The sequence below is a fragment of the Cyprinodon tularosa genome, unplaced genomic scaffold, assembly GCF_016077235.1.
Source record: "Cyprinodon tularosa strain WSP-4 unplaced genomic scaffold, ASM1607723v1 ctg2, whole genome shotgun sequence".
In the NCBI taxonomy this organism is placed as follows: domain Eukaryota; kingdom Metazoa; phylum Chordata; class Actinopteri; order Cyprinodontiformes; family Cyprinodontidae; genus Cyprinodon; species Cyprinodon tularosa.
The window spans coordinates 1,291,347-1,315,415 of record NW_024038733.1 but is presented as its reverse complement, the minus strand read 5'-3'; the positions used below and the strand labels follow the sequence as shown (position 1 = coordinate 1,315,415).

Sequence of the window (24,069 nt, the reverse complement as noted above, 5' to 3'; positions counted from 1 at the left end):
ATCACATACATCATATAGAAATATATTAAACAAAGCATTTTTTATTGATGTATCTACAAATGAAAAACTCATCATTCAATAGTGATGGAATTAAAGTCGAAATGAATAGAAAAAAAATGTTCAGTATGGTTATATTATATCCTCCGAAGCTGAAAACATAAACAAATGTCGTCATAACCCAGATCATTTGACATGACAGCAGAAGCATCAGTTTGTTTTGAAATACGCACAAGCAGCCCCCACAGACTGCATCAAGGGGAATTCACAAATGCACCAGTCTAGAGAAAAACGTTATGTATTTTGAAAAACAGTTTAAGAAAATATCAACATGAAATACTTATATTCCTTAATAAAAGAGCTTTGAATAAAATAAAAACATTGATATGGACAAAAAATTACAGTGCTCATAATCATTTAACTGTCCCACCGGCAACACTACACTGCAAATGATGTTGACACTGTTCGACACTAGGATGGACAGAAAACGAGTGAAAACGAGTGAAATTTTGACAGTTAAGGGAATAAGTAAAACATGTCATCAACTGCACAGCGATGGTAATAAATAAGCAGAAAATGTGACATAAATCCAACCTTCCATATGAGTCGTATTTACATTTTTTTTTACTCATGCTTGTGGGTTTTACCACACTGCTTAGTTTGCATGCCTGTGTTTGTATTTTTGCAAACTTATTTAGAGACGGAAAACAGCAGAAGAAAGAAAATAGGCTTGATGTAGCGTGCTTATCAAGAAAACAGTGGTGTTACAATATATTCCACTATGCCAAAGAAAAGTAAATCAAATCAAACATTCTGTAAGGAATACTGCTTACAAGAAGATGCACAGTCTAGAGAGGGCACAAAAGAGCCATTGTTCTGAGGAACGGGAAGAAAAGGGAGGAGAAGCTAGGATTAAGGGGAAAAAATGCATTCCTTTGCTTGCATTGTTCCTCAGGAGGTTGGCATGCCATCTTTACTAGGCGCCTGTGTGAGTGAAATAACAAGAGTAACAAACATCCCAAACAGACAGTTTTTAATGTGGCTTGAGCTGTTTTAACATGCCTGTTACTGAGATGTTCCTCTTTTTCCCGTGCTCAGAATGCAAACCCTTATCGTTGCTTGTATAGACGAAGACACGCTAACACTGTCATGATTCTGTTTTGTTGTGTGTTATAATTTTTGTTTTGTACACCCCACCTCGTTCTATATGTTTGTGATCCCGTAGCCTTGCTGTTAAACAATCCGGCCTATCACGTGCTCCTACCAGATCACAGAAAAGGCTCCAGAGCCATAGTCGTCACCAAGGTCAACCAGGCTCCAGAAAAGAGCCTCAATGTACCCCAGGGTAAGAAGCCTCAGACTGGGCTGAACTGTCATCAGGATCCCCTGCTTCAACACTCACCTGCAGACGCAGTAGTTCTTCTCCTAAACATTTATCCTCTTTTTCTACATGTTACCTTCTTACCTTCTTTTTTCTTACTCATCACAAACAGCTTTTCTTCATTTTGTTAAAAGGGATACTTTGGGCTCTAATGAAACAGAAACTTTCATATGGATGGTTATTTTTTTTATTTGTCATCAGAATCAGTTCCTGCAAAGACCAAAGTTTTGGATCTTCAGCTTAAAATATTCAAACTATCTTAGAAACTGACCTTTATTTTGTTCAAGGACCAATCTTTCAAGAACAACAGCTTTTCAGTGGTATATATTTTTGGATTAACTTCGAAATTTCACATAATTGTCAAGAGTATACCCACCTGCAACACTGTTAGTACTTTCTGCAGTGTTACCATGAGCCTAAATGGCACAAAGAAGATAGAAATTTCCAACATTTAAATATTTAATGTTACAGTAGAAAATATGTGTTATTTGAGAGGAGCGAATGAAGGGGGTGGAGTAAAACAAAAATAAGATGTTCAGTGAAAGACTTGCCATATGTTTATATGAGAAAGTAAAAAAAAACAACGTTTAAAAAAAGAAAAAGAAAATATGTATTGGCTTTATAGGTTGTATGCACACTCCTGTTGAAATTTAACTAATTGTTTCAAACTAAAATGTTTCATGATGCACAACTAGCTTTTAAAGACAGACTAAAGGATTAGTTGGGAGGATGAATGGGATAATTAGAAAACCTGCCGTTACCCAAAAACTAAATCTTAAAACTTGTCAATAATAACTTCAAATGAGGTTAAGTTGTCTTTGGATGATTCCCCAAACATTTTCAAAAAAGAGCATTTTTTTTTTTTTGTGATAAGAAGCTTTAAGTCCCAAACTTTCAGGTGTCTGCGTGAAGCTAAAGGTGAATTTAAATCTTTATTTTTAAGTTTCTATTTTATCCAATACATAAAAGTAAAAAAAATAAATGTTGTTGAGTATTCTATTGAAAAATGGTTAAAGTTACCTTCTATTGAAAAATCACATTAGAAAGAAACCTGTAGTGTTAGTTGAAGATTGCTGTGGACGAGATATATCCTCACAATCTGAAAGAGATGGATATCAGTTGAAAGGCAGAGTGGAGAAATATCAGCCGTAGGATATGGGTTGCTATGAGAGTCAATTCAAAAAGGTGCTTTAGCAAAGCAATTCCAAAACAAGGTCAGTGCAGCTTTTTGTTTGTTACTCAGGAAGATTAATCCCAATAATCCTGTTTTGATCCTTGTTATAATACAGTGCAGTTATATTCAATTGATAATGGCAGATGGGTAATAAGTTGTCTTAGGAAGCCCAGCCACTGCTGCAACTCCTGCTTCTCCTTCCAGATTATCGTAAATATGTCACCTTTATTAAAGTTATCTGTATAATCCATGGTAATATGATCCATTGGCCACAGTTTCATCTGATTTAAAGCTGAAAAATTCTCATATCAGGCTCATCATTATTTCAAAGGTAAAACAACTTAGTATTCAGCTCCTGTTCTCCTTACAAGCCCATGACTCAAGTGCTGTCTGAACCTTTTGGGAGTCGCTGCTATCAAACATAAAATCATTATCTTTTCAAGGTGTTTTACTTTTTATCAGTGAGTGAAAATGCAGGTTGAAATTTAGTTTTAAATCTGGAGCGAAATAGGCTGTAAATGAGCATAGGTGGGTTCAATATAAAGGGTTTCATACCTTTTAAGCATGCAGGGAGTTGCAGGAATATGTCTTGTATAAATTTAATAAAGTTATATATTATCTTTGCGCTCACTGGAAAAAAAAAAGTCACTAGGGAGTGAATATATACTGTGGACTATCCTAATGAAACAATGATTGATGTACTGACCGGACTGGAGGAGACCGCAGTGGGGAATACGTTTACAAAATTGTAATCCTTCACAATGTGCAGGGGTGTGTCCATATTTCTGAAGGATGACAGCTTCTCTGCATAATTTCGGCTTTAGCTCAGCCTTCCAGTAGATGAATGAGCTTGCAGCTGTGCTTAGGATCATATGTTCCTTCTGTGCTAATCAACGACCTGTTCCTGGGCCAGGAGAGCTGACTCCATGGAATAAGTTTTTTAACTTGTTTTCAATCATCTTAGATTTGATCCATTTTCTTTTTAATGCTTTATGTGCAGTAAATGTTGGATATGCAGCTGAAATCCAAACTATCCCTTTAAAGCAAGTTGTCTGGCTTTCTGGTCCTGTTTCTGTTTCGAATCACTTGGATATTCTTGGTTATCTTATCATTGCATCCACCTTGTCTGCCTTTTCCTCTTGTCTCCAGCTTGTGGTTTGGACTTGGACCTGGAGAAGGGCTTCCCTCCAGCACATGAAGAGCCTCCTCCCTACCCTGGATCCCCTCCTTATCCATCTCTGTCTCCACCGGTTTCCCCCCCACTGCCTCCCAGTGTCCCACATTATGCCGAAGCAGACATTGTAAGTCTGCAGGGGGTCAGCGGCAACAACACCTACGCAGTACCTGCCCTGGCCTCTTCCAGTCCTGGAGCCGACGCCCTCCCGCTGCCGGAGCTGCCACGCCAGTGTCTCATCTTCAAGGAGAAGCTGGGGGAGGGACAGTTTGGGGAGGTGAGACTAACAAAAACAGATTAAGTATCCCCTTTCTCTATCAGCGTCTGATTTCTTTTTTTTTTATGGTGTCAAAGGTCCACCTGTGTGAAATTGAAAACCCTCTGGACCTCCCAATCCTGGAGTTCCCCTTTAATGTGAGGAAAGGTCGCCCTCTTCTGGTCGCGGTGAAGATACTGCGACCTGACGCCTCCAAAAACGCCAGGTTTGTGTCATCACTCCCACAGTTTCTCACTTCACTGAACTACGGCACTTCTCCCTACATTTAAGGATCAAATTAAAAGGAGGATTTTGTAAAAAAATGATGCCACTGTTGAAAGCTTTCTTCATTTTTATGCAATATGTCTAGAGTACAGAAACAGCCTTTTTCCTGTGTATATCCTTTATATGCTAATTAACTCATTTTATTTTAATAATTTAGGAAATAAGTAAATATTTATTTGTAAAATACACCACTGAACACTAGAGGAGTAGAAATTGATACAATCCAATCCAAAAACTGGAGCAATTTTTACTCATTATTTCACATATTTCCAACCTGGTTAAACTAAAGCAGTTTGTAAAGGTTTTGCCTCCGCAGGATGAGGAATATAAGATTATGCCTGACTTTAAAACAGAAGATTAATTTTAATAAAAGTTCTACATTACATGGATTTAAATGTCGATATGCAGACATTGTTTTAATATGCAGACAAAGATAACCCTTTTGGAAGCCTGAAGAAACATAAGCTCACGCTCATTTTTGTAAAAATAAATCAAACCTTTTATTTGAGAGGTTATGCAGCGGTGAACAGGACAAATGTTTAGAAATAGATGTTTTTAGTGAAACCATTGGGGATCTATTGGTAGCTGTTCTGCTAAACCAATTTTCTATACAACAGCACCGTCCTGCAATGACCTTTGTCAAGGTCTGAGCATGCAAAAGATATAATTGACTATTTCTCATTCTATAGACTCCGTTGGTCCTCCAGAGTCCTCTATTCAACCTTATCCCCTCATGAAAGCGGGAAGTCCTGGACTACTAGTTAGCAATTCTTCGAAAATTTGATCACTTAAAAAATTAAAGCACACATTACAAAACCACAGCAGTTGCATTTATTTTGTAGGAATTGTTTTGGTGTTTCTTAATGATGGATTTTTAATAAAACTGAAATGTCATTAGATAATCCAATTTTTTTTCTAAAGAAGAAAAAAACTAATCCTGATCTAGTGATGTAAAAAAGGTGGCTGACTTAATTAAAGGGATTATCTCAGGCAGGTTTCATCTGGAGTTTTTGGGCCATGACGGTAAACACTGGATAGCCTCTAGCTCTCAGACAAAAGATCTATTTTAAAATCTTAAATTAGTTACCTATAGTGAAAAAAGGCAAAAACGAAAAGCAGCTTAGAGAAAGAGGCCATAAATGAACTTTGTGAATTCTGGCCTTAAGCGTACTGGGATTTGATGTGAAGCAGCTTTAATAGGGGGAACAGGGTGTGACATGTCTGCCCTGAATAAAGACTCTAACGTTGAGTTTAGTTCAGTAAGAAATTTAATACAATGTTTTTGGCAAACAAAGAAAAAATATCTGAATCTCTGTAGTTTTATTATGAGTGAGGCTTTTCAAACGCGGGCTGTGTGAAGGTTTCAAGAACCAGAGCTGCACAAACATATTGACCTAACAAGCAAATCAATAAGGACAAAAGTGTAGAAAGCTAGAACTTCATGTCGGACCTTTGATTCTTAAAAGTGAAGAAAAAAACTGTTGAATGCAGTATGTTTTTTTCTACATCTCTTCATTTCTACTGCTAGGAACGACTTTCTGAAGGAGGTAAAGATCTTGTCTCGCCTGAAAGACCCCAACATCATCCGGCTGATAGGAGTGTGTGTGAGCAGTGACCCGCTCTGCATGGTCACTGAGTACATGGAGTGTGGAGACCTGAACCAGTATTTGTCACAGCGTGTTCTGCTGGACAAATCTGGGCCTTCACTCAACACCCCGACCATCAGGTACCTTTAACCATTTAAATTTACACCCATGACCATTTATATCCCCATTTTTTTGTTACAGTTCTTACCGTCTCCCTTTTGTTCCTCAGTTATCCAGCTCTCATCTCCATGGCCAGTCAGATTGCATCAGGTATGAAGTTCCTGTCCTCCCTGAACTTTGTGCACCGAGATCTGGCCACTCGTAACTGCCTGGTCGGTGGAGAGAAGGGTGAGAGCGGAGAGGATCGAGGCGGAGAGCGTCACATAAAGATAGCTGACTTTGGTATGAGTAGAAACCTGTACGCTGGAGATTACTACAGGATCCAGGGCAGAGCTGTGCTGCCCATACGGTGGATGGCCTGGGAGTGCATCCTCATGGTGAGCAGGCAGACATACCTGTTGGTAGTTTGAGTCTTCCTGACACTAATTTGTTGAGTTCTCCCTCCCATTTTACCTACTTAAATACTCCTTGCAGCGGGATGGTCCTGTGTTCAAACTTTACCTAGACTCTCTATGGACCTTTTATGTTCTACCATATATATATTCTGTCTGGGTGTGCATGTCTGCATGGTTGTCAGTCCTGTGTGTCTCCTTGTTGTCCTATGAGAGACCATATCTGAACGGATACATGAGTCAATATTATTTTCCATAATTTTCAGGACCTACTAAAAAGTAAAATTCCATAGTTTTCTGTAGAATTATCACTTTTTCTTGTTCTCGAGATTCACAGCTTATAAATGCAGGTCAAGGCTTTTTGGTCAGTTAATAGTGAAATTATACAAAAAAAAAATACAAAAAAAAAAGATAATGGACTAAAAACATCAGATATTCATTATTATAGTCCTCACATGTGAAATGAACCTATTAAATGTTTTATTCCCGAGTAGCACACTGCCCTTTACTGATAACGAAGTGTCTAAATGTGACGGTAATGGAGTTTGTTATGATAAAGGCAGAGGTTTAAATGTGTGCGTCGGTGTGTGTCCTCAGGGTAAGTTCACCACAGCCAGTGATGTGTGGGCGTTTGGTGTCACTCTGTGGGAGATGCTGAGCGTTTGTCAGGAGCAGCCGTACTCCAACCTCACAGATGAACAAGTCATAGACAATGCAGGGGAGTTCTTCAGAGACCAGGGCAGACAGGTACGCTCCTCACAAAGTTATGCAAACTTCACAACATGAACACAGCTTTGAAAACAAAGGCTGGAATTAACTCTTTGGTTCTTTAAAAGCTATCTGACTCTGTAAGAATACTCTACTTTTTTTCTTTAAAGTATTAGATTTTCAAGATGTTTTAGGTTTATTTATGGACAGGGGGGATTTCAGCCTTAGAAGCATCTTTCCTATATGACAAGTCTTTGTTTTGTCTTTCTTACCATTGCATCATCGACACTGAAAAACCCTGAGGCCTGCTGGGCATTAGATGTTCTTCTGGGTTTTGTTGTAGCCTCCTGGGTCGGTCCTCCAATGTTCCACATTTTCTCCATCTATGAATAAGGGCTTCTCACTTTGGCTCACTGATACTTTCTTTAGTCAACCTCATTTTGTCAGACTGGCATTTATTATCATGAAGTAAAACTAACAAAATGCCACAAACTAGATTCAAAAAATATATTAATTAACTTTCAAAAAGAATGTATTTAGTGTTTGTGTCTTTATCATAAAGCATTAATATGAGGTGTAGTTTCTGGCTGCTCTTTTTCTTTGTACCGCATTATGCCAGCAGATGGCAGGTATGGCAGTCAGTTTGTCTTTTTGTGACATTTTATTTCTATTTTTTTGTTTCTGTTTTTAGTCTAACCCCCAGTATGCAAGTCGTATTACATAGCAATAAAAAAATAAAAATAAAAAAAAAGGAATTAGCTAACAAATGGTAAAACTTAAAACTGTAATAAAATCACAACAGAATTAAAAAAAAAAAAAAAAAAAATAAAACTAAAGAAAGCTCAAAACTATTTATTCTTGCAGACTGGTTCTAATTTAGTAGTTTCTCTGAAATGTGGCTATAGAAATTGAACCTAAGTTTGTGTAATTACTCCCTAAAAATTATTTAAAGAGGAGGTTAATGTTCTTTATAGCCTCTATTTGCACTATTTGAATAATATTTAGTTTTTCATTGTTTGATTCACTAACGGATCCCCAATCACAGCTAATGAAGCTAAGATTGCCTGATTCTGGTCCTCACACAGCACAACCCAATCCAGTCTTGAGCAGGTGAGAAGCTTATCAAACCCCTGTGTTTCTCTTTCAGGTGTATCTGAGCAAGCCTGCCGTTTGTCCTCAGGGTCTCTATGAGCTCATGTTGAGCTGCTGGAACAGAGACTGCAAACTCCGCCCCTCCTTCTCCTACATCCACTCCTTCCTAACCGAGGACGCCATGAACATGGTCTGATGGAGGAACGATAGGAAGACAGTCAACTTGAGCGCTCATGCTGAAGTGGTGTGGTGGAGGGTGTGTTCACAGGGAGGAGGGCTTTCTTGCTTTTGTATTTTGTACTTTTTGGGTGGATGGGGCTGAGACACCGCTGGTTCGGTTTGAATTCCACCTCAGACCCCCAAAGACATCTTTTAGCAGGGGGCAGTAACATTTCATAGTGAATGGTGGTGGGTTTAGTATGCAAATGAGTTTTCACTTGTTTAGGTTTCTTTGCAGTTAAGGAGAGATTGTGTCACTGGTGATTCAGTGCTGTAGAGTAAACAATGAATTAATCACAATCTCAAAAAACAATTTTGAAGTCTGAAACTTCCAGTTAATTTGTGGGTTAGCAGGTGAATGTTCTTCCTGTCTGCATATCTGAACCTGCATACTGCATACCTGTTGCTTGCAGGTGATACAGCACACAGGGATTGTCTTAGTATTTATAGCCCATACAGAGTATGCACTGTAACTCAGTGAGCTTACTCCCAGCTACACCCCCTTCGGCCTACTTTTACGTCTTCGTTATCTCAGCCCCTCATTATTGCCCAGTGACCCACATCCACGGTGTTTGTGGATAAGTAAAAGTCTGTGGCCCAGACAGCAGCAGCTCCCCTTTCTGCAATGTGAATACATCAAGTCTGCCATCTTTAACCGTAGGAACAGTTAAAGAGCAATCTGACCTCCATCTGTGTGAGAGAAAGACCAGACTTCTTAAACAAGAGGAAAACGCCACAGAAGATGAGAGTCTGCAGCTTCAAATTAATAAATCAAGTTGAATTTTTATCCGAGAGACAATGTTCTGGGAATTTTTTTTGTTTTTACGCACTTCATTGGATGTTTTTTTTTTTCTTTCTTTTTAATATTATATTGTACCCTTTTTGACTGTGACCCAGTCAGAGAGGATCCATTTAAAATTCCACAAATCAGCAGCACTTTACCCTCCATGCAATTTCCATGTCTGTGATGAAACTTCTGTGATGTGTCTGAATGATGATTCCTGAATCTACCTACAGATATTCACAAAAATGCTGCGAACATTATCAGGACATGCATGACAAACCTTTACACTCCATTGTTTTGTGACATTAAAAATAATATGATGAATCATTTTAAAAATGTTTTCCACCTTTAATTGGCTTTTATCATTTACACTTCCACTGAAAACCAAAATATCTGAAAGGAAAGACTTTATGAAGCATAAAAAGCTGTATAACCCTGGTTGTATAATTGCACACCCTTTAATGTTTTTTTTTTTAAAGCACCTTTTGAGTCACTTTCTGGATTCAGTATTCTTGGTCGGCCTCTATCAGAACCCCACATCCTGGTTTGGAAAAATGTGTCCGCTCTCCTTTGGAAAAGTTCATTTATCAGATTTTGATTTTTAAAAATCCCTTGTCCACACTCCCCTTAAAGTGACTACATAAATATGTTGCCAGATTTAGTCCTGAGTGGGCAATTCCCAAACTTGCTTTTTCTTCCAATAAAATATGTTTTGAGTTAGATGCACGCTTGGACTCACTCTGTTTCCTATCTTAACTTTGTTAGCAAACCCTGTGTATTCAATTTAAAACTGACTTGTGATTATAAGTATTTTAAATACCTTACTTTAAGAGAAAAGTTTCCCCACAGCATGATGTTGCCTCCATCGTGTTTCAGTGATACATTTGGAGATATTAATGCCTGCTTTTTCCAGACTCACCTGGAATTATGTTTTTTACATATAGATGTCCAATGGCATTTAAATTATAAGAAAATAATATTACTATGAGTTCAGGAATAGATTATAGAAAGCAAAGTTCATACCTCATTAAATTTCATTTTTGAACAAAATTTTCCTTTACAAGAACCTCCTGCAGCTCCTTTGTTTGGCCGCATTGACCAGTTTGTTTTGTCTTTTCATTGATTTGAAAGAAACATCCAATGTCTAGGACTGTAACAGTTCATCTGATTCATTGCTGATTTTAAGTACACTGAATGCTAAGAATGATTTAAAAGGTGCTTCTTAAAATGTTGCAGCTTTTTCACTTATTTTCCCCCAACAAATTTATTTTTACAATATAATTGCAGAAAATGTATGATGTCACAATAAGGTGGAAGACTATCAGAAATGGATTTATCATGGTCTTATTTTTTACGGCACAAAAACCTGGCATGTTCACAGGTGGTGTAAAAACTTATGAGACTTACTGTAATCTGTAAACCCTCCACAGCTTTGCCAAACCATTAGATGTAAAATATATCGTTTAAAAACATGGAATGGCGTTCTGGATTAAAACAACAATCTGTGTAAGGTGAGATGTTACTGATCATATAATTTCCTTTTATATCACTGTAATTTTTATGGCATTATTCAAACGGGGGATTCTGGAGATTCCTGATTTTTGGTTTGAAAGTGGATTTCTGCATTTCATGTTTAACCTGACCAAGGTAGAACCAGTGCTTCTACCTTACTGTCTGTACAGCACTGTAAATCAGTACTGAGATCATCCTGATTGTGAGTAACACATGTTTAGTGATTGTCTACGGTTGTGTCATTTGATTCATTTTAATACACTGTAGTTCATTCGTTTAAGCATGCTTACAATAGAAAGAATCTATGCTTGCTTTCAATTTAAGGTTTTGGGTATAAAGAGACATTTGTTTTTGGTCCTCACCAGATTTCTTCATCAAATGAACAAAATCATAATATATCAATATTTATAATGAAGAAGCTGTGTGTAAAGTAAAAGGAGTTAATTACCTTGTGGAACCACCTTTAGTAGCAAAAGCTTAAGAGAAATGTTGTCGTTGTGTATTAGCTTCGACCATGAAAAAAACAACACCCTAATTAAGGGATTCAAAAGAACATTTTGACCACAAAACATTCTCAGTTTAATCTGGGTCATAGAAAACCACCAGCCTCGTGTTTGGACATCACAGAAGCATTGTCATCATCCAAATATGGAAGTGCTTCCTGTTTATGGTCCTGACTCAAAATGTTTTTTCTGTTTCAGAAAAGGGTTTTAAGAGCACTTATCTACTTTAAAAGAGTGTAAAGGAGGACTGATTCCTGTTTAATGCCTGTAGACATTTTCTTGATCTCAAACAAGAGGATTTATAATTTTGAAGTGCATTTCAGAGAGCCACATAGACAAGAAGACCCTCCCAAACAATAAGATATAACATGAGTTAGTCAGTTTTAGTTTTAAAATTGCCAACTAAGTTTTTGTATATTTAATAACGAATGTTTCAGACCACTTTTGTATGACAGCAGATAGATTTGATTTATCCTAACCAGTGGTTGATTTGACAAATTTGGGGCCCCAAGTTAAGGCATGCATGGTGCCCCCAGAAAACACACAAAAAATTTTAATACTGAAATGTTAACAGTTTACACAGCAGTTTTTTATTTCCCCAAACTTTGTATTTTTATTCCCTTTCATCATCGTCTTTTTTCCTTCTTCTCAAATTTCTCTCCTGATCTTTTTTTTTCTCCTTGTCCCTTTCCCCCCCTCTTTTTGTTATAGCCTTTGTATTTTCACCCTTTTGCCTTAAATGCTGTATTTAAGTCAACAAAAACAAGCTAATTTCAAAGCCCACTTCAATATGACCAATTAATGCTGATTGTTTTTAAAGTGGTGCATCTCCAGAATAAGGACCCTCCCCATCAGGTGTCCAGATCATTGTAGCCTCTGCTAGCCCCTCCCCCAGTGAGAAGCTACTCACTTTTGGTTGCTTTGAGAAAAGCTTTCTGCTTTCCTCTTTTGTCCATTTTGCTGCTGTCTCCCTAGCTCTTTTGTGCACATGTGCAGTAAAATGGACTGATCCAATGTAATTGAGACTCAAGATACACTTTCTTTAAGGCAAATTATTTGAATAAAAAAAATATGTGCACAAATAAGTATAACTGTATTAACCATATCTCCATGAAGAGTTTTATGGGGCCCTAGGCATCCGCCTAGTTTTGCCTGATGGTAACTCAGCGCCTGATCACAGTACATATCACTGCATTGAAAGATTCTGCCTTACATGATTATTCAGCCCTTAAAAGCAGTAGTGAAGGGGTAGACAGACTGATCCTTTTTCAAACAGCAGATTAAACATACCGGGTAGTTTGCAGTTTTCTCTCCATGTAAGCCAATTGTAAGAAAACAAAACAATGTCAGTTTTTAAAACACACATTATCTAGAATATATTTTTAATAATAAGCCATAATACTCATAACTTAAGAGTTATTGTGAGTCCTGTGGCTTGTCACAAGACTTTCTATGGTCCTGTCAGACTTGGCTGTTAGTATACGGCTGCGCTGCTTTTGCTGATTTTAATTTCATTTTTTCCAATCTGGTGCATTATCCTGACACATCTCTACTGTGGTCATTTGTTCAAGCAGCAGTTTGTTTTTGTTTTTTTCCCCAAGTGCAAAGATTGAACTACTGTAAGCTGCCCATTTTCTCTGTGGCAGAAGAGATTAACTATGTTGATATAGTTGATATAGATAACTATGTTGATTTCCATCCCATACTTATTCTGATCACATTTCAAAGAGCATTTCTTGTGTTTAATGAAGCTGTACAGTATGAAATAATTTAAATAAAATAGAATGAGGGATTCAAAACTATACCAGATGGCTAACTAACCTTCTGATTTGTAAAAAAACAAAAAACAAAACATGCTTCTCTCAGGGCAGTAAAACCTCATCTTGATAGGTTTACACAGTAGCTTATAATGTTAATATTTATTTACAGCTTCAGTTAGGCATTGGGACTTCTGTATTAAATCTGCGATTTAACCTTTTTGGCCCTAACTTCTCAGCAGCAGAACAATTTCCATACTGAGTTAGTGATGATTAACTGTAAATGTATTCTCTACCACACAATTAAATTTAAATCAGTTTATTTATATAGCGCCAATTCTCAACACATCATCTCAAAGCATTTTACAACTCAACCAGATCATAGTCAAACTGATACAGTTTTCTATCCAAGGAAATCAGCTGATTGCATCGACTCATTGACTCTTTAGCAAACCCTCACACTAATCATGCCTGTAGCGACAGTGGAGAGGAAAAACTCCCTTTTAACAGGAAGAAACCTCCAGCAGAATCAGGCTCAGTGTGAGCGTCCATCTGCTGACGCTGACTGGGGTTCAAAGAGACTGAAGCGGAGATAGAAAAGGCAACCACACAGGTGTATTTATTAAGCTCCTACATTCAGTTTTAACTCCCATATGATACTTTGTTTCAACTCCGTCTAATAAAGGATGTGTCCACGTTATTGTACATTAACCACATTTTAAAATCTGGTGAAGACCAACACATTTTTCTTTAAACATAAACCGTAACATTGAAGGTGGTTGTATTTCCCATTTTACTTAGTCTAATATGTCCCCAATGTCTAATTTCATCACTTTGTGTCTTGGAAACCAATTTTTACAGTATGTATATATTCAAAGGACATAATCAGTTGTCTTTATTAATATATAGATAACTCTTGTTGCATTTGGGCTTTCCGTTGTCTCTGTAGAAACGCTTGCTACCTTGAAGCTCTCATTCATTGTTCTATTTTTCTAGATGTTTTATTAAAGTAACCCTTTTCAAATAAACAAAGCAGCCTCCAACTGTCCCACACCTGACGGAAATATATAGACCAAAACCTTTTTGTTGTTGGTGAATTAAACATTTTATTAAAACTTTAATACATATAAGATTGAATATTCAATACGAGCATTTTCACACTAAATATGATTCACTTTAATGTGTAGTCATGCAACAAATGTTTTTGTAACATTCCTCACAGGAATATTAACAAGAATTTGCATCTACAGCCTTCGATAGTAATGACTAATAACCTGTAATTAGGTAGACATTCACTTAGAAAGGAAAGAGCTTAACTAAAGAGGTAGGAAGCTTGACCAGGCACTTTGGAGGTAAGATGAGTAAATGCATAAAAACAAAGTTTTTGGCCAGTTAGTCTGGAAGATGGAGAATATTAAATCAGATACAGAAACATCTGTTTCTAACATACAGATGTAGTTAGAGAAGAACGGGTCTCAGCTAAAATCTGTAAATACTAAATACTCTGTATTAACTGTATAAATTAATACAATTAGTATTGAAAAAAAGAAAAGAAATCCAGTGTAATTTAAACTCCAGGCAGTGAAACACTGAAGCTGAGGTGTAAATAGTGATATTAGTCAGCATTGGTTATCAAACAGCTTTAAGAATGACTTTAAAGACAAAGATGCTTCTGCAGAGATAAACACTTGCTCTTCTCCAACCATCAAACACTTTCAATGCATCAAACAGGAAAACCCCAGAACCTGTTCAGTCTCACACTTCCCCCCCCAGCAACATCTTCACATAGAAATCCCTCCAGCTGCAGAACAAACAGATTTTTGGTTAACTGTGTTAAGCATTTTTACTCATAAGACGACTAACATGCATGCAGAACTGTCTTCTGAAAATAGAAAAAAATTTATTGTATTACAAAAAATATATATACTACATGAATGAAAAAAATTGATAGGTGAGATCTGACTCCAAAGGTTTACAGTGGGGTTTTTAATGAGACAGCAGATCTTCCAGTGATAGGACGGCCCTTTGATGGCAGCAGCAGGTGTGATTGGGGCTCCCTGAACGATGTAAAGCACTTTGCATTCTGTACCAAATTAAAAGGCACTATTACCAGAAAGGTGAGAGCTTATGGCCCAGTCCCTTTGAAGGACCTATGAGGACAATCACAGGCCAAACAAGCTGCATATTGACAATCAGGTAGAAAAAGGCAGCAGATCTGAGGAGATTTTAAGTTACAAGCTAAAGTGTGGCTATGACAATGATGGACACAAAACCACATTCTTATGTTTTGGAGGTGGATATCAACAGAAAGCATAGCGGCAGCGATCACGGAAAGAAAAAGAGACCACAAAGAGGAAAGAAGTGCATGAAAACACACAGAGACAGGAACTGATGAACTGATTTAACACAGAAACAAGGAGGATGACCCGATGATCCCTCCGGTTAACGCACACGTGGTGACTTTGCAGTAGCCTGGATCAGGAGCAAATTAGAAAAAATTCAGAGTTTGTTCAGTAAGAGAACTTATGGGTTTCTCACTGACTGCACTCTAGAGCACCTGTGATATATTGACTCCTGTGAGTTTCTCCAGAGCTTCTGGCACCCGGGTCATGATGTCCAGCACCTCTCCAGCAAGTTTGGCTGCTCCTACATCCGAGCCACCACTGGACACCATGGTGATCTTCTGGGCCTTCGCCAATGGCTTGCTGATCTCCTCAGCCATCTGTGAAGTAAAGCGAAATGTTGGTTGTTAGGAATTTATCTAAAATAGGATTCTGACAAATGAAAACACCTTTAAAAATATAAAGAACCCTTTTAATAAAGAACTACTTAAGAATCACTAGAATTGTAAAAGGTTTATAGAGCATTAAAAGGTTCCTTAAAAAATTGTCAAAAATCCAGTTCTGTAAAGGTTGATAATAAAGAAAACTACTTTTTTTTTTTAGAAATAGGAAACGGGTTGAGTTAGCAGGTGGAGATGTTTCCAGAGGGGCTAGGATAATGTTATCTATCCTCTTTGTTATTTTTCATTAAATAAACCAATGAGTCTCCATACAAGGAGGCTTTCCCTCTTTAGTAATGATAGGATGCTGGTAGCTTGCTAGCTCTGAGACTGACACACACTTATTAGATGTTAAGACCTTTATCTAAGACTCTTCTAAAAATATATACTTCATTCTTATATCCACTGACAACAGCATGCAAGATAATAAAAAAAAAATCAGAAAGGCAAAATGTTACTTATATGACCAAGTTTCTGTTTGCAAGAGCAACGCTGAAAGATGCACAGATGATGAAAGCAAACAACCTGGTGGTTCCAATGAAATTGCTCTAAAGCAGGATTCTTTTCACACAAAACGTATAACTTAAACTGCTTGTTGTGTGGACATCAGACTGGCTACAGATGTTACCCAGATGTTGCTGTTATAATATACTGTGTTTATGTCATTCTTTGCAGCATGAGTAACAGGTTTTGTATGTAAATGTCTGTTTTTTATTTGTTTGTTTTTTCATTTTAGGTGAAATTTACTCAGGCCCAGAATAATTTGCTCTCACATTTTCACATCCACATCATCCTTCAGGAAATTTCTGTTAGATAAGCAGTTCGGGGGATGTAAAGCATTAGTATGCAATTTTTTTAGGTGAATAGACGCAAGGACTACAGAGGTTTATAATTTGGGCCATAACATCTTTTCTTGGGAGTTTGCAACGTGTAGCTATAATTTGAATGAGGTTTTCCTTCTTTTTTTTACCAAAAGGATGCAGGGATGTCTTTAGGTCATTTTCATGATGCTCAGATTCCAGATAAAGCTGAACAAAATACTGCTCACTAAGCTAAAAAGGGAATATTTGTATTTTTTAATCAAAATGGTTAATTCATTTTTATATGTTTCTTTTTATCTAAATGGTTTAATTATCAGTTTTATTTTCATTATACCATTAGAGAGAATTAAACTGACCAGAGGAAGTTTCTCCAGCAACATATCCACCATTGCTCCATCTTTGTACTGCTTGAAAGCCTCAGCCTTTTTGGCCATCTGCTCAGCCTCGGCGCGGCCTTTAGCCTCCAGAGCGAAAGCCTCGGCCTCACCCTTCATCTGCATGACACAAAAAATACAGACAACAGCTTAGCTTAACGTTGTAAAACTGGAAGCAACCTAATAAATAATACGAGGAAAATGAAATAAAGAGCAGTTTTTACTTTAATTGACTCTGCCTCAGCCTCAGCCTCCATGATAAGCTGCAGGCTGAACGAAAGTGGAAGGGAAACGGTAAGCATCTCAATTTAAATACCCGTTCCATAAAAACAACAAACTGTACCATAATTCTCACCGATAAGCCTCAGCAATCTTCTCCATTCGGTATTTCTCCGCTTCTGCTGGCTTCTTCACTTTAGCCTCCAGCTCCTTTTCTTTGCGGGTGATCTCCTGTTCCTGCAGGGTGATCTGCTGCGTACGCTCCACAACCTGAATCTGCATCTTCTCCTCCTCAATGCGCTGCTTGGTCTTGGCCACCTGATGGTGGATATTTAAATGTTGCTCAAGCAACAGAAGGTGATGAATGACCATACAAACCGCACTGGGGCTGTAGGTACCTGGAGCTGGTAGGCCATCTCCGACTCGGCCTTCTTGGAGTTCACCTCGATGTCATAGGATGCTTTCTTCAGCTCGTAGTCTCTCTGAGCTTTTGCCATTTCAATCTCGTTCTTGTACTGAGCAGACACCTTCTCTTGCATTGCATGGGCCTCCTGTTTGCCCACAGCAGATCACAGGGAACAGATCATGGATACATTCCTCCAAAAATTAATCAAAAACTAAATTTGTGAACAGTTGTTTTTTTTACCCTGATAACAGCATCACGTTTATACTGGGCCTCTCCAATCCTGGCATCCTTCTGGACTTGGGCTGTTCGGGCTTTACCCAGAGAGTGGAGGTAATCCTGCAAAGCAGACAGAAGAAGAAAGAAAACAATGACAACCATCTAAATGACAGGCAAACAAGTCTAAAACTGCCTGGAAAACAATCATAAATACTTTCACATGAGATTATGTAAGGACTTTTGAAGAATCAAATCATTAACTTCCCGTTTTCCTTGGGTAGACGTGTGGTGGAGAGTTCTCCCTTCCTGTTTGCTTTGTTTGTTTATTGGCCAAACTCCAAAATCAGACAGACACTGATTAAAATTTGAACTCTAAATACTTTAGGTTCATGTTTATCTAGCTGACATGTGGGTCCAGTCATCTACTGCCTATAGTTTTTCCATTTTCTACGGCTACAGCTGATTTCTATGCCTTGGATCATGGGAATAGTAGTCTTGTAAAAACATAAAACTTACACCAAATCTACAGTAAGCACTACTTCACACAAAATAAATGAATACTACAAAATTGTTCAATGTTACTTTTAATTTAAAGCTCTTTATTTTTTGTGATTAAAACACTGATGAGTAGACTGACTTTTAAGTAGTTTGGCACTTATGCATCTATAAGCCTTTAGCCTATTTCCCTGAATGTACTTTGATTCAGAAGTTCCAACGCTTTTTAGAGAATGTGGCGTCAAGCATGGCCATGTTAACATGTTAACATGCGTTATATTCAAGAATGATTTTGTGGATAATCAGATGAGACCTGCATCCAGCTCAACTCAGACACCAATGGCAGCTCAAGTTAAGGAGAAAAACAAAAGAAAACTATTCCTATTTAAGTACAAGAGTGTTTCTGTTGACCTTGTTATCCTATGAAGGAATATTGTTGAAATATTGTTAAATCTCCCATTAAGGACCTTTTTGCCACACCAGGAGTTTTAAAAGAAAAAAGTGGGGGATAAAGCATGTAGATAAAGACAAGTCATCATTGGGTGTTTTACAAAGGATAAAAATAAAAGGTCTGGCCAAAAGAGTTCAGAAGATTCAGTTAAACTAAGCTAAACTTGAGAAGCTCAGTTACAAGATTTAAATCCTTCAGAAAAAATAGCTATTGATAAAGGAAACTTGTAAATTATTTAGAGGAATAAGTGAAGATTCTTCTCTTTGCTCTAATTTAATGAAAACTTTGAAAAGATTCAGGGCTGACTTATTGCTAAACGAAGGGGAGCTGATGAAGGGGAGAATGAATCTGACTTCTGCAATTAGAAAGAGAAGGAACGTTCTCCATAAACGCTTCTAGCGTTGAAGTTTCCCTGGCTGAAGATAAAGCTTTTTGTTTTATATCACTATGCTCCCACAGAGAGGTCACTTAGTCATTTAGATGGCAGTAGATTAGTCAAACCAAATAAAGAAAAGGTTTGGTTACAATTTAAGCACTCAGGCCTGAAAGAGGTTGGAAGTCAGTTTGGTCAAAATCAATCAAAGTCCTTTAGCTCCACTTAATGAGCGGAAACTAACTGAAGCTGAAAGCCTAAATTAGACTCACTATAACAACCGATTTCAGCTCCTTCCAGGAAACTACTAACCTGATCATCATGGACATCTTTAAGGGTGTAGCTGACAACCCCAATCCCCATGTTGACCAGATCAGAGGAGGCCACTTTGAAGACCTGCTCAGAGAACTTCTTACGGTCCTGGTATATCTCCTGCACAAAAAAGTAAAACAAGAGAAAGATCCATATAGATCATTCTGAGCAAAGTGACTTTAAAGTCAGGGGAAAATTTGCTGAAGGACCGACCTCGACAGTCAGATGAGCTATGATGGCTCTCTGATGGCCCTCTAGCGTCTCAAGGGCAATCTGAGTGACCTCAGTCTCAGACTTTCCCATGAACATCTGACAGGCCGCGGCCAACATCTCCTTGTTCTGACCCTGAATCTTCACCTGAAAAAAAAGAGGGAAAAAAAATCAAATCAAACAAGTTGCTAAACTAAAGTTTTTATCGAACCTTTCTATCAAAGGAGTCTGATGTCCTAGGTGTTTCTACATTTAACATGATAAAAACATCCTACACCGTTTACAAAAAGCTAATCAATTAATTTATGATCCACCTTAGATGTTTTTTGATGTATCACTTGCTTTCCTGAACCTAACCCTTTTACTGTTCAAAAGTATCCTATTCTTTAAATGTTATTTTATGTTTTGTAATATTACAACCAAAAAATACCGCTTATTTAATCAAAGTTTTTGGTGACGAATCAAGGCCGACATGCAACTATCCAAGTGGAATGAAAATCCAACGCGGTTTTTCAGGGTTTGATCCTTAGGAGGTTTGCATGTCTTAAAAACAGATACAGGAGCAGTTCCTCAAAGAGAATCCAAAGTGATTTGCATTCCTAATTCAGCAGACAGAGTGTGCAAGCATTTTTCAGTACCATATTTTTTCAACTATGAGACGCTAATTTTTCCCACGCTTTGAACCACGCGGTTTATAAGAAGATGCAGCTTTTCTGTGGACCTTTCCTCCCTAACCTGCAGGAGGGGAAGTCAAGGTTGTAAATTAAAGAACAAGGGGCTAATTTTCATTTAGCCGATAATATGATAGCAGCAGGCAAAAACAAAGAACAAATGTCCCGAATTCAAACATTTTGACATTTATTTGCTGCAATAAAGCTGCCGAACCAATGAAGATAGTGGACTTAGCTCCTGCAGAGCTGAAACAAAGAGCTGACAAAGCCCCATCTTTCAGTAGACGGTCTTACTGCTGCCTAGAGTTGTAAATCACACCTATCATGGCGATTCGATATCGATTTCCTGACCCAACGATTCGATTATTTTCAAAAAGAATACACCACGATACGATTCGATTAATCAATTAATTTAAAAAAAACATTTTTTTTTAGACCTTACAGGCTAAACAAAGTTTCAAGTTTGAAATGAATCAATGAAAGCTGTAAAATCGTTATGCATTTATTTAGAAACAAATAACAGAAGTAGAAAAGTTGCATAAAAAAATACTGCAAAAATACTGCACAAAATTAGTGCAATGAGTGCAATTCAATACCTCGGCTCCAGACGTCCCCGCCCCCTCCACAGACGCTCCGCTGCTCCTCTCCCAAATTGTAGCTGACCGCAAACAGTGCCGCAGACAGGAGGCCAGCTTGTTTTGTTTTTATGACCGAAATTGCGGAAAACAACTCATGAAGTTTGACCCGCTAGAAGAGTGCGGTGCGTGAGAACGCTGGGATCCTTTTTCCACCCGGATCTCCGCTCTTTTTGGACCTCATGTCCCTCCGTCGTCGGACTAAACTCGCCCCCACTTCCTCGCCGCCTCGGCCGTATCTAGACCCACAGCGTATAGCACAGACCACGCTTCCATATTGAGCAACTTAAAAATGTCTTTGTCAAGCTTACTGCAACACACTGCTGCAAGAGTATAACCAGGAAGCGAGGTAGGTGGGCAAAATAGGTTTAGCGCCACCGCAGCACAGGAGGGAGAATTACGCCCAGGAGCAAATGGATAAAAATAGACCGGAGGGAAAAAAAAAACATGAATCGATTATCTTGCGGACGTGTCGATGCATCGGATTGTCGGCTGTTGGATCGATGCATCGATACAAAACGATTATTATTTACACCCCTACTGCTGCCTACAGGTTTGGTGGGAGACGGTTCAGTAAATATATAGACACATTTCCATTTTTTTTTTTTTGTTTAGTTGGCACGGCTTATAGTGAGGTGCTCTATAATCCAGGAAATACGGTATTAAATTCACAAATTTCAGGGCTCACCTGTGCAATCCCAGTGACTGAGATGGGGACACCATGGCGAGTGTAGACTTTATCACTCTTCACATTCAGAGTGAGGGTGTTCAGAGTGATTCTGGGAAAACAAATATCATCACAGCGAATAAGATAAACAAAAAGATCATTCTGATAATTTCTGTCCTCTTACTTATCTCCATTTATTTTACTGGAATCACTTATCTACACAGCCTGTAGTAAAATGAGACAGGGGAAAAAAAACGTTTACCTCTGGATCTTCTGGATACAAGGGAAGACAAACACTCTTCCTCCAGCAATCATCAATGGTGGAGAACGGCCACAGCCTGGTGAGGGAGAATAAAAAAGGAGAAATTATATAACATAAAAATTAAAGGACATGAAACCAGCTGCTTAACGTCTAGAGAAAGCAAAATGAGTAAACAGTTCAGCTTCATATTTCAACACAAGGGGATTAGTCACAGCATAGAAAAGAAAACAGGAAAATTCTCAGCCTGCTGCTTAAAAAACCAGTATCCAATTCTTAGGTCCCAATAAGCACAGAAGGCTTCAATTTTTACTACAAGGCATTTGTAAACACGGAGGCTATGTATAATTTATTTTTAACAAGATCCCGGCACCCTGAAAACTGGAGCACATTAGAGGACAGACTGCCTAAACATTCTGTGTCATTAAAGGAAAGAAGGAAGCATCCATTACCAGACACCACCATAGCTTCATTGGGTCCACATGTGTAAAACATCTCGATTCCTGAGGGAGTAAAATGTACATTTCTGATTAAAGAGGAAACACTTCAACAGTCAGCTACAAAAATAATTTAATCGGTTCACAGTAATAAGCAGCTTCTTATAAGAGTATAAAGAATAGCATTTGGAAAAATTAAGATAAAAAAAATAAAATAAAAAACTTTACAATGAGTTCCACATAAACGATAGTTAGATGGTGGGAACAGGATATAATAGATAACTCAGATCATCTAAAAGAAATAGATAATAGATTATCCATCTGTATTCTGTAACGCTTATCCCAAGTGGGGTTGCTAGGGGTGCTGGTGCCTATCTCCAGCTGTCTACGGGTACACCATGGACAGGTCGCCAGTCCATCGCAGGGCAACACAGAGACAAAAAAACTATTCACACAAACACCTAAGGAGAATTTAGAGCAGCCAAACAACCTAACAGTCATGTTTTTGGACTGTTGGAGGAAGCCGGAGTACCCGGAGAGAACCAACACATGCTCAGGGAGAACATGCAAACTCCATGCAGAAAGAGACGGGAATCAAACACTGAACCTTCTTGCTGCAAGGCGGCAGTGCTTCACACTGCACCATTAAACAGATACACCATAAAAAAAAACCCGAACTCCACATGCTAATTAAAAACTTTTTTCAAGACTGCCCTCATAAAAATGTTATCTAAATTAAATCTAATTTGTTTAAATCAGTGTGTTTATCAGCTCCTACATCTGAAATGTAGCTTTAAAAACAGCATCAACAATCAAAGTAGTCAGTTTCGTCCACTTTTAAGTGGTGTTTTTATGCCTTTAAATACTTTTAACGTCGATTTTTAGTGTTAAGTTTAATTCCTTTGTTTCATATGAATAAATTATCAACTCAATTTTTAACCCATTGTGAAACTCAGCCATATATCTATAGGAAGAGCTAATAGTTAACTGTAACAACAGTGTAGCAAGACAGTAAGAAAGGTTACAAACATATAATTAACTACTTAACGTTTTTATTAAAAATGTACTTTATTTCTAATATTATTCATTATAAGGACTGCTGCTAGGCCACAGCTATGGTGGGAACTGTGGTTTACAGAAGTCAACTCCAATCAAATGATCCATGTCTGTGTTTTTAACCGCCGCGGCTCCTCCCTCTTCCAGACAATCCCACCTAATAGTCTTCCTTACAATCCGTCATCTCCCTAAACAAAACCTGTGTCGGGTTCAAACAAGTCAGAGACAACAACAGCACGATACAAACTTAAACATGCCACATTTTATCTAAAATCCCGAAGCATAGAGAGCTTATTTTCACAACTAGGATAAGCTCGTCTTTACGACACAGATATGGACGCACTTTACTACAGAAAAAAAGCAGCACCGGATTAAAAAGACATCTTTATCTCTATTGGCAAGATTAACATCAACCTTTTTTTTCCCTAATTGTTCCTATTTGGTTGATAGAAAGTAACAAACCTTTTCGGGACGTAATTAAATCAGTTTCTTTCTGCTGCGAACAGCGTGTACTGCGATGACCGTCAGTTGGAGTCGGAGAAGAATGTCTGTTAGAAAAAAAGGAAGTGTGTTGTGACCACGCCCCATTTTCACTGGCGCCATCTAGTGGTGGTACCTGTAACTGCACTGTTGAAATTCAGGCCTATAGCAGCAGTGGCGTTCCAACGTTTTTTATCCTAAAATGCTAAGCTGAAATTAATCAATCACAGAAATATATTGTTATTTCTGAAATAGAATGTAGTAA

The 24,069-nt window shown here is 37.9% G+C and overlaps 2 protein-coding genes across 7 annotated transcripts in view; one reads left to right on the top strand and one right to left on the bottom strand.

Annotated features, from left to right (window-relative positions):
• Window positions 1-8,766, top strand: part of ddr1 (discoidin domain receptor tyrosine kinase 1) — a 72,627-nt gene extending 63,861 nt beyond the window's left edge. For 3 of the 6 annotated variants that reach the window (XM_038284283.1, XM_038284279.1, XM_038284280.1), the window contains 7 exons: window positions 1,223-1,342; window positions 3,702-4,003; window positions 4,081-4,208; window positions 5,796-5,993; window positions 6,083-6,350; window positions 6,963-7,112; window positions 8,221-8,361. In XM_038284283.1, the coding sequence (XP_038140211.1) occupies window positions 1,223-1,342; window positions 3,702-4,003; window positions 4,081-4,208; window positions 5,796-5,993; window positions 6,083-6,350; window positions 6,963-7,112; window positions 8,221-8,361 (1,307 nt within the window). Of the gene's footprint in view, window positions 1-1,222; window positions 1,343-3,701; window positions 4,004-4,080; window positions 4,209-5,795; window positions 5,994-6,082; window positions 6,351-6,962; window positions 7,113-8,220 lie in introns of all 6 variants that reach the window. The other 3 variants (XM_038284282.1, XM_038284281.1, XM_038284284.1) reach the window with 3 other exon arrangements.
• A 6,594-nt stretch (window positions 8,767-15,360) lies between these two features.
• flot1b (flotillin 1b) lies at window positions 15,361-23,897 on the bottom strand. Its single transcript, XM_038284285.1, has 13 exons — window positions 23,787-23,897; window positions 22,284-22,334; window positions 21,835-21,910; window positions 21,594-21,684; window positions 19,603-19,746; window positions 19,390-19,509; window positions 17,783-17,878; window positions 17,535-17,687; window positions 17,273-17,454; window positions 17,142-17,187; window positions 16,900-17,037; window positions 15,498-15,662; window positions 15,361-15,412 (listed from the first exon to the last, which is right to left on the bottom strand). Exons 2-13 carry the CDS (start codon window positions 22,324-22,326, stop codon window positions 15,383-15,385), a joined length of 1,284 nt encoding a protein of 427 aa, XP_038140213.1. The 5' UTR covers window positions 22,327-22,334; window positions 23,787-23,897; the 3' UTR covers window positions 15,361-15,382.
• Window positions 23,898-24,069: the final 172 nt, after the last annotated feature.

Excerpts from the sequence above, each read along its gene's own strand:
- flot1b (XM_038284285.1), bottom strand. The coding sequence starts at position 22,326 with ATGTTTTACACATGTGGACCCAATGAAGCTATGGTGGTGTCTG. Across the intron at positions 21,685-21,834 it reads TGTATCCAGAAGATCCAGAG|AATCACTCTGAACACCCTCA; the intron begins GTAAACGTTTTT and ends TTGTTTTCCCAG. Across the intron at positions 17,688-17,782 it reads AACGTGATGCTGTTATCAGG|GAGGCCCATGCAATGCAAGA; the intron begins GTAAAAAAAACA and ends GTGGGCAAACAG.